The sequence below is a fragment of the Triticum aestivum genome, chromosome 5B (assembly GCF_018294505.1).
Source record: "Triticum aestivum cultivar Chinese Spring chromosome 5B, IWGSC CS RefSeq v2.1, whole genome shotgun sequence".
NCBI classification, from domain to species: Eukaryota; Viridiplantae; Streptophyta; class Magnoliopsida; order Poales; family Poaceae; genus Triticum; species Triticum aestivum.
The window spans coordinates 248,348,783-248,359,720 of record NC_057807.1 but is presented as its reverse complement, the minus strand read 5'-3'; the positions used below and the strand labels follow the sequence as shown (position 1 = coordinate 248,359,720).

The 10,938-nt window shown below is 44.9% G+C and overlaps 1 protein-coding gene across 1 annotated transcript; it reads left to right on the top strand.

Annotated features, from left to right (window-relative positions):
• Positions 1 to 689: 689 nt before the first annotated feature.
• On the top strand, positions 690 to 1,286 carry LOC123114729 (uncharacterized). The gene is made up of 2 exons (XM_044536157.1): positions 690 to 739; positions 839 to 1,286. Exons 1-2 carry the CDS (start codon positions 690 to 692, stop codon positions 1,284 to 1,286), a joined length of 498 nt encoding a protein of 165 aa, XP_044392092.1.
• The last annotated feature ends 9,652 nt before the right edge of the window (positions 1,287 to 10,938 follow it).

Genomic DNA, 10,938 nt, shown 5'->3' with positions numbered 1-10,938 from the left:
GACACCGAATGAACTGCTACATGTCCACCGCGTGCGGGAGGGAGAGTGTGTAGAGAAAGCTTCTCCTAGTCCCGCGAGACACCACGCTCATGGGCGAGGGAGAGGGCGTTTTAATAAAACTTCTCGTTTGTATTGTACGAGTTTATGTGACACATCAAAGCAGTGCACTTGATATATTTCAATAATTTGCATTTACCGATGTATTAATTACAATGCATGAATGAATGTCGTGACTTTCCTTTTGATACTGTACTTGCATGCATGCATGCCATGACTTTCTTTTTGATACTGTACTTGCATGTGTTGATCTAATGCACCTTGAAGTAGTATGAATATGTGATGTAATGCCCCGGTCCTAAAGCGAGAGATGGCTGTGCACGAGGAGGGCGAGATCATGCCGACGGAACAGGACCCGATGATGGAGCTCTCTATGGTCTCTATGGACCTCACCTTGATCCACTACCCCTTGTGCCTCCACCCCTTGAAGACTCCAGTGTATGCGGTTCGATTACACCTGTTCTGTTTGGCTGATCAAGCAAGGTGCAGGTTTCTTGATTGATGTGTTGTTCGATTGATTTGTGCAGTGCAAGGGAGGGCACCTGGCCTACACGGACTACCGCGGCGAGCGCCCCGGGAACCAGCGGCAGTGCTAGAAGTGCGAGCGTGGCGGCGGCTCTGACGTATGCAACATGGCGATGGAGGCTGTCCTCTCCTTGGTGAGGGAGTGCCCGCACGAAGGGTGTGGGCTCTACGTCACTTACCACAAGCTCACCGATCACCAGAGCGTGTGTCCGCTTGCGCCCTGCAAATGCCCCGTGCCCGTCTACGGCTACGAAAGCTCGCCGATAGCACTCTCCCACCACATCAGCACCGTGCATCCCATGCATGTGCATAGGATCCAGTTCGGCAAGGTGCTCCAGCTGCAAGTGCCAGTGTCGGAGCCACGACTCTTGTTGTTCGCGGAGGAGGACGGCCGCGCGTTTTTCTTGGTCGGCGGCGTGCTCGACATCGGCGCGCCTATCACCGTGTTGGTCGTCTACATCAGAGCGGGGGCGTCCCCACTGCCGCACTACACGGCCAAGCTGTGGGCGAATGGCCCACCGGGGGTGCCCAAAGGCAGGACCGACACTGTCAAGGTGGAAATCGAGGTGACAAGCAGCAAGGATCCAGGCGACGTCGACGTGCAGGAGCTGGCGTTCTTAACAGTTCCGCCCATGATGCTGGCTGGGGCTGGGTTGTCGAGGACGGTGTCCCTCCACATTCAGATTGACAAGCTCACCTCCTAAATGATTGTACAGTGCCTTCTGCTTATCTTAGTAATATGCTAATATAGGGGTTAGCTCGGTCTACTTTAGCTTAAGAGAAGGTGGGTTTTGGTGGCGACGCGGCAATTACTTCGACATCAGATCAATAGTTAAAGTTATTTCCAATAGTCGAACGAATATTTTGTGTCTTTGGATATAAAGATCCTTTGGGTAAGAAGTATAAGCAACTTATATGCTTGTTTGTTCAGGAAGTGTTACATCCTTGTGCGAGTTGACACCACACGAGTAGTACTCACCCGACTGCGCACGAGACAGACGAAGCTCCATGTCGTGTTGGTGTTGTGTGTGGCCTGCACATTAACCAAAACCTCGCGCCTCCAGCTTAGCCTCCATGTTTTTAACTTCTCAATCTCAAGGACAAGGAGCAACGGGAACCTATGATAGAGCCAATCGGATGGTTGAGAACACTACAAATAGTAGCTACAGATGCATGTGTGAGAGAGGACGAGTGCGTGCGTGCACATCTTCTCTTCGTGTATAACGTAGTAAAATTAGAGTACAAGTGTATGTGGGTGGCATTGACCTAGGGAGCTAGAGATGGTGCATGCGAGAAGTCCCGAGAGACTAGGTGTGTGCATGGGAAAGAGGGAGAGAGATGATATGTGTCGATGTAATGCGTGTGAAAAAAAGACTAGTATATAACTCACAACGAGGCTATTCCTGTCGAATGCCCCAATAATCGTCAGATATGTGTCCGACGATGCCAGTTATTGCACCTACACAGTAGTAGAAAAAGAAGTACCATGGCATATTACAAAACAGCTACACCATGGCCGAGAACAAGTTTCCACGTTACACCGTCCGGGAATAGTGCCGCGCTTAGAAACTAGAACCGTTAATAAATTTTGAGCTTGCATCTCATCACATTCCAAATTACTACTCCTGTTCACACCGATATAGTAGTTAAATGCAAACCTGTTCACATCGATCACAACCTAAACCGTTTCCCACTTAGGAGCGTATTAGTACTCGGTTATAAATACTGTACTATGCCAAGATGACTACACATTCCTTCCTCAACTCCTCATCCACAAAAGCAAACAAGTCATTCAGCATCATTCTCTTGCGTCTGCCATGGCCGGCGTGAGTTCTTGTCGAGAGATTACCACCAGGGAGAGGCGAGCATGGAAGTGGAAGCACGAGAGATGTCCCGCTTAGCCGCGAAAGCAGCCGACATGTCCCGCCGCTCTGCAGTAGCAGCACAAAGGTCCCTCCGCACCGCCGAAGCAACACGGAGGTCCCGCCGCGCCATCGATACAGCAGACTGGTCCTGCCGCACTGCGAAAGCAGCAGAGATGTCCTGTCGCGCCGCGAATGCAACAGAGATGTCCTCCTGTTCCACGGCGGCCTGGGAAAATGTCTTGCGGGCAGGCGAGGACTCTTATAAGTGCATGCATGTGATCAGCCATAGCCAGATGGATCAGATCTCCGGCTGGATGAAGCTGCAGGACGAGTTGAATGCCACATTTGAACAACTCCAGGCCGAGCGCGACCTGCTGAGGGCAAAGATCGCCGGAAGGGTGAAGCAGGCGGAGGAGACCGCTGCCTTGTTGAAGAGGATGGGCTTCATCGTCAAGAAACTTATGGACTAGAATGCCATGCTCCACATCGAGCGTGAAAGGCTGGTGGAGGAACCCATGGTTGCTGCCGAGCAGCATAATAAGGACATGAACTGATGAAAGAGATCATCGCCACTCACCGCGAGAACAAGTCTCCGCGACCTGCCGCGCATCAAGAAAGTAGAGTTCAACGAGCTAGATCATTGTATGTGTCTTCCTTCTTCTTTTGCCCTTGTGTATTTCGGGTGTAGCCACATGTGGCTTTTTTAATTATCTTCCTAGATATGTAAGACAATTATTATCCGTTGTCATAGTCCTTATATTCATCATGCTTGCTATAAGTCGTAGTCGATGCTATATAGGTCCGTCGAATCTTACAACAAAATCCGTGCAAAACTTTCTTCTCAGATTTTCACTTTTCTCTCTTAAATCTCAGTCTAGTGAGACTAGCTACGCCGTGAAACAGGGGCTCAAGCTCCATTAATGGAGACATTGGGAGGGAGGTGGGCGGTGGATAGAGGTCAAAGGGCTCTCCTCCCTATGAGCACGCGTAGGGGTCTGATCGCACGTCTATCATACTCAAATAGCTACCCCGCACGACACCTCCTAGCCAATAAAAAAAGGGGAGGCGTTGCGGCATGTGATTGGTAAGTAGGATGCCCACGGTTTCAATAATACTTGTGTTTCCGATTGTAACATGACAACACTTGTTCAAAAATAACTTTGTTGATTGTTAATGTGTGCACCTTTGCAAATCGGAAATCAAAATTACCACAGCATGTTGGTGCCATGTCATGACACCAAGCCAAGTTAAATGATTTTCACGTGTGTTTTGGATTTACAGGAATTAAAAAACCAAGTTTCTCAATGTTTCGGCCAAGCCATGACGCCCAGATGTTTCAATTTCATTCCCATTTCTTGCATGGGACCTACAAATTTACCGGACAACACACATGTGATTTTGGAACCAACTTTGCTGCACTGGAACATGTGCTTGTAGTTCAAATTTGAATTATGCACATTAAATGACCAGAAACTCAATTAATGTATAAAAAGGCCAAACAAACCCGGAATAATTCCAAAATTTAACATGACACTCATATAGTTCTATGTTGTCTCTGTAAAGAAAATCAGGGGGGCAGCGTCTATCATTTCGCACACAAAGGTGGCACGTTCCCTCCTAGAATCACAAGCCTTCTTGAAAGAAGCACCGGTTTGCAAGAAGCTTATACCAAAACTTCTTGAGAGAAGCACCATGCCAAGTTTCATGATTTTTGGGCGTGTTTTGGATTTACAAGAATTTTAAAACCAAGTTTCTCAATGTTCTCGGCTGAGCCACGACGCCCAGATGTTTGAATTTCCTCTCCATTTCTTGCATGGGACCTAGAAATTCACTCGAGAACACACATGTTATTTTTTAACAAACTTCGGTGCACTGGAGCATGTGCTTGTAGTTAAAAAATGAATTGTGCACACTAAATGACCAGAAACTCAATTAATGTATAAACAAGGCCAAAAGAACCCGGACTACCCAAAATTTAACAGGGCAGTCATATAGTTCTATTTTGCCTCTGTGAAGAATTCAAGGGGGGGCTTGCGTATATTGTTTTGCACACAAAGGTGACACGCTCCCCCTCAGAACCATAAGCCTTCTTGAGAGAAGCTCCGGTTTGCAAAAAGCTTATACCAAAAGTTGTTCCAATTCGGCCAAGTTTTTTTCCACAACATGTTATTGGCATGTCATGACACCTTGCCAAGTTTCATGATTTCCATGCGAGTTTGGGATTTACAGGAATTAAGAAACCAAGTTTCTCAATGTTTCTGGTCGAGCCATGACGCCCAGATGTTTGAATTTCATTCCCATTTCTTGCATTGGACCTAGAAATTTACCCAAGGACACACATGTGATTTTTCAACCAAGTTTGGTGCACTAGAGCATGTGTTTGTAGTTCAAATTTGAATTATGCACATTAAATGTCCAGAAACTCAATAAATGTATAAAAAGGCCAAACGAACCCGAAATAATTCCAAAATTTAACACGACACTCATATAGTTCTATGTTGCCTTTGTAAAGAAAATCGAGGGGGGCAACATCTATCGTTTCGCACACAAAGGTGGCACGTTCCCTCTCAGAACAACGAGCCTTCTTGAGAGAAGCTCCAGTTTGCAAGAAGCTTATACCAAAACTTGTTTCATTTCACCCAAGTTTTTTACCACCACATGATAGTACCATGACATGACACCATGCCAAGTTTCATTATTTTCAGGCGTGTTTTGGATTTACAAGAATTTTAAAACCAAGTTTTTCAATGTTCTCGGCCGAGCCACGATGCCCAGATGTTTGATTTTCATTCCCATTTCTTGCATGGGACCTAGAAATTCACCCGAGGACACACATGTGATTTTTCAACCAACTTTGGTACACTGGAGCATGTGCTTGTAGTTGAAATTTGAAATATGCACATTAAATGTCCAAAAACTCAATTAATGTATAAAAAGGCCTAACGAACCTGGGATAATTCCAAAATTTAACACGACACTCATATAGTTCTATGTTGCCTTTGTAAAGAAAATCAAGGGGGTCCAGTGTATATTGTTTCGCACATAAAGGTGGCACGTTCCCTCTGAGAACCACGAGCCTTCTTGAGAGAAGCTCCGGTTTGGACGAAGCTTGTACCAAAACTGGTCCTATTCGGCCAAAAATTTACCACAACATGATAGTACCATGACATGACGCCATGCCAAGTTTCATTATTTTCAGGTGTGTTTTGTACTTACAAGAATTTTATAACCAAGTTTCCATGTTCTCAGCCGAGCCACGACGCCTAGATGTTTGATTTTCATTCCCATTTGTTGCATGGGACCTAGAAATTCACCCGAGGACACACATGTTATTTTTCAACCAACTTTGGTGTACTGGAGCACCTGCTTCTAGTTCAAAATTGAATTATGCATGTTAAATGACCAGAAACTCAATTAATGTATAAACAAGGCCAAATGAACCCAGACTAATCCCAAAATTGAAGACGACAGTCGTATAGTTCCATGTTGCCTTTGTAAAGAAAATCAAAGGGTGGGCAGAGTATATCGTTTCGCACACAAAGGTGACACGTCCCCTCTCAGTACGACGAGCCTTCTTGAGAAAAGCTCCGGTTTGCAAGAAGCTTATACCAAAACTTGTTCCAATTCGGCCAAGTTTTTCACCACAACATGTTTGTGCCATGACATCACACCATGCCAAGTTTCATGATTTCCACAGGTGTTTTGGATTTACAGGAATTTAAAAACCAAGATACTAATTGTTCTCGGCCGAGTCACGACGCCCATATGTTTGAGTTTCATTCCCATTTCTTGCATGGGACCTAGAAATTCACCCAAGGACACACATGTGATTTTTCAACCAACTTTGGTGCACCGGAGCATGTGCTTGCAGTTCAAGTTTGAATTATGCACATTAAATGTCTAGAAACTCAATTAATGTATAAAAAAGGCCAAACAAACCGGAATAATTCCAAATTTAACAAAATGTAAACTTTGGTTCACCGGAGCATTTGTAATCATATAAAAAGGGACACGACTCTTTCTTGTGGTGGGAATCGATTTGTTTTTTGTTGTTGTTGAGGGGAGTGCAAATTGTTTCGGTGTTCTCCCGATATTTTTTACAGTTTTCTTGTAGTTTTTGCAATGGCATTTATAGCTATATAGTAAAAGGGACATGACTCACTTGTGTCTTGTATGAATTGTTTTTTGTACACGTTAAGTTTGTTCTGCTGAACATGGGTTCCGCGCCTTGTTATCCCGAAATTTCAAGCTCGAGTATCTTTTGTCTCTTTTGATGTGAAACTCCTTCCTCTTCAACCCGTGTTGCGCCTTGTTATCCCGAAACTTCGGTGCGCGCGAAAAATCCCTCCTCATCCGAAATCGGTCCCGCAACCTAGACACGCGGAATCTCCCTTTTACCCCTCAGCCGGAAATGTCGCCTCGACATCGCGTGGTCAAAACCGGTGGGGGTACGTTCGTAACTTACCCTACATTTTAGACAAGCGCGTCCCTAAGTGATGGCTCCCCCTACCTCCCCCTTCGTCCCCCCCCCCCATTCGTACGCCGAGGCCGCCAAAACCAGCGAAACCTCACACTCCCCCATCGGCCTCCCGACCGCCGCCCAGCCGGAGACTCTTTTAGGATGGCGTCGTCCACCGCAACAGCTCGTCGTCCCTCATCCACTCCACTGGACGAGGATCCATCGTTGATCTCGTCGTCCCGCCGGATCAGCCGCCCCGACCTCCGCCTCCAAGGAGTTACCCCGATGTTTGCCTCGTCTATCGCACCACCTCCGTCGCCAGAACACCGTCTTGACCTGCCCGACTGCAACCGCAACACCCTCACCAATTCCACCGATGAAGCCAAGGCCTACTCGGCACCCCAAGGAGGTTCTGCACTCAGTGCTGCATTTTATCTTTTATTCGATCTTGCTTCATCAGCGGCAACTTCCACACCGGCACAAGTTGCTACTGCTCCGGCTCTCGTTCGCGCTACTGCTGCTGCTCTGGCTCTCGCCCGCGCTGCAGCTCCATTTTTGCTGTCGGTCATGCTGCTGCACTACTCTTTCTTTCATTTGTGCTGCTGCTCTGCTCTGCTATTGCTCTCGGTCACGCTGCTGCTCAGATCTTGCTCTCGTTCATGCTGCTGCTCTGCTCTTGCTCTCGCTCACACTGCTGCTGTTGTTGCACGACCTCTAGCAACTACAGGAGTTGCTGCTTTAGCACTCACTCGCGGTGCTGCTGCACGGGTTGCTCTCTGTTAGTGCATTCCCAGCTCGAACGGCTGCTGATTTAGATGACTTCTTCTCTGCTACTAGTGCTCAAACGCCCTAAACATCTATTGCATTGCTCTGCTACTAGTTCAATTAGTTTCGACACTAAAATTTAGTTTCAACTGTAAAGTTTAGTTACTTCAGTTAAGTTCAGAGTGAACAGTATTTACAGCATCTGTCGGAGCGGCCGTGGCGCGGCTGATGCATTTTACATCTAGGACTTTTTGTTCATGTATTTTAGATCATCTATTGCTGATGATATTAGAGTCCCACATCAGATTAACATTGTCTGTCTTGTCCTGCTTCAGCCTCGCCATCGTACACCTCACCGGAGCTGCTCCAATGACGAAACCGTCCATCACAGTGAAGCAGTACCCTCGACACCGTATCCAGAGGCCTTAGATCTTCTTCCCCGCCTCCGACAGTCACACTAGCATCACCATCCTCCACGTCCAACCCAATGATGCTGAGGTCGACACGGCTGCCAAAGAGGTTGTACACTCGTTGCATCACTTTGTTACTCTGCAATCACGTCGATCCATTAGGGATCCTTTGGTTCAAAGCAGTTGCAAATCTAGAAATAAATGAATCGTGGTCACAAAGTTAACAGGAAAAAAAATGATCTTTTGAACCACAATTTTAATCGGTTTAGCATGATAGCCATTATATGATACTAATGTGGACCAAATGTAAGCTCACAAAATATTTCGAGGTCAGGCTTCAGCCTGTTGAAGACCACCTACTAAAATTGCCAGTGGTTCAAAGAAAAAGTGAAGCAAAACATAGAAATTGGAAAATTTACTATGGTACTACTATTCGTGAATTGGTTTAGAAGGAATCGAGCAAAGCAAAACTGGAGGATTTTTTTCCATTGGCATCTCTTTCAAAGAAAAAACATAGGAATTTTAATATCCACTTGGACGTCTTTTTCAAATTAATATGCATGGAGAACTGGACTAATTGCATTACTGGCGTAATAAGATTCTTATTTTTTCATTTTCACGTGGTTTGACTTTAATTTGACCATGTTTCTCCATTCTTGTGTTCTTCCAATTCATGCGAACCAAACACCCTGGTTGATAGAAATCCTATGTTTGCAAATGCTCTATTTTGCACGTGCATTCCTATCATATTCCTGTGTTTTTTCCTATCCCTGCGTTTATATAATCCTCCAATTCTAAGGAGCCCTTATAGATTTACTTCATTTTCAGATAGGTGTCAAAGAAAACTCTATGTGTTATGTCCTGCTTCTGCCGTGTCGTCATCTACCCCACCTAAGGTGCACCATCAACGGAAGCGTTCACTGGAGCAGAGATTCCCCCTAAAGACTTCCTTTCACTGCCTCAGATCATCTTCCCCGTTGCCGGTAGCCACGCCAACTGCATTAACATCATCGACTGAGCAGATGAACCATAAGACTACAGAGTTCCGGAAGAGAGGTCGCACTCTTTTGTGTCTGCTTACGTTATACATCGGTTATTATTACCTGCTACTTTATTGTCCTGTTCACCTCTTAGACTCCGAGTCAGGTCCAAACTAATGTTCAAACTTGAGTTTTAAAATGCCTGTGGGGCACATATCAAGGCTGCAACAAATAGTATATGTCTACTATCTGGTTCATCTGGGTCTTCTATGCGGTTCATGTTGGGTGGGCAACAAACAGTAGATGATCCATCGTCTATCTTTTTAAATTGGAGCTATAATCTACCTGCTATCATTAGTTTTGGATCTATCCACTCATTTGCTACCATCTATCTTGATTTCTGCATGCACCCTTCAGGCCTTACATAATCTAACTATGTTTTTTATTATGCATGTCAGTTATTGTACACAATCGTACTGAACATGTAGAGAAAAAGAGAAGACCGTTGCATGGGAATATAATGTCATGCAGATGCCACTCCATGGTGGGCAAAGTGCCCCCTCCCGCCATTCCAGATTGTATTCTAGAGAAAGATAACAGTTCAGAGGGGGATTTAGAGGGAGCCGACCACTCCAATTTACCCCCTGAGGTGTTTGCTCTAACCTGGCATGCAGATGTTGGTCATATCATGCATATCGCGCCTCACATTGCTTACATTATACATCTTATATGTCATCAGCTTAGTTTAGATTTGTGTGAATGCCACTTCTTAGGTTTCTATATCATACACCCACCCTTCCTAAATATTTGTCTTTTTTGAGATTTCAACAAGTGACTACATACGGAGCAAAATGAGTGAATCTACACTCTAAAATATATCTATATACATCTGTATGTGGTAGTCTTTTTGAAATCTCTAAAAGGACAAATATTTATGAACGGAGGGAGTATATGGGAATTATGCAATGCCATCTTCTTTAGCCAGGCATCATATACGTGAATCATGCAATGCCATCCTGTTTAGCCAGACATGGTATATGTGAATTCTATTGTGCCATATTTATTTTTCATAATGTATTCCAATTGTCAACAATGTTTATACATTCATCTACCCTTCCTGTGCATCAGCCATTTGAGTTGGTCATGGGAAAAATCTTGAGTGAAAACAAGGTCTTCTGAGCAGTTAGTGCTACCTGTCGATGCATATTTCTTGCTGTTACAGATAGCTCCTCGGAGGAGGATTCAGAGACAGATGACCAGTCGTATTCCCCCCCCCCTCCTGGGGTGCATTCTCTAACTTGGCAAGGTTATATTGCTCATATCATGCATATGGTGTCTTGCATTGCCATGACATCTGCTTAGATTGGACATGCTTTGTGTGAATGCCTCCTGTTTGCTTTCTATATCAGATATGCGAATTATGCAATGCCATGTTTTTCAGCCATTTATCATATATGTGAATTATGCACCGCCATGTAGCCAGGCATCATATATGTCAATTATCTCATGCCATCCTTTTTTTTCATTACGTATTCCATTTGTCGGCAATCTGTGTATATTGAACAACTCTTCATGTGTATCAGCCATTTGATCCGGTTATGAAAAAATTAGGAGTGAAAACAAGGTCTTGAGAGCAGGCAATTGTACCTATTGAAGCCTATATCTCGATGGTTACAGGTAGCTCCTCAGAGGAGGATTTAGAGATAGATGACCAGTCCTATATCGCACCTGAGGTGTATGCTCTAATTTGCAATGTTTATATTTCTCATATCATGCATATGGTTTCTTGCATTGCTTAGTTTAGACATCATATGCACAATATTCAATTCCATCTACTTACTTTAGAGATCATACATGCGACTGCCAGCTGCTTAGTA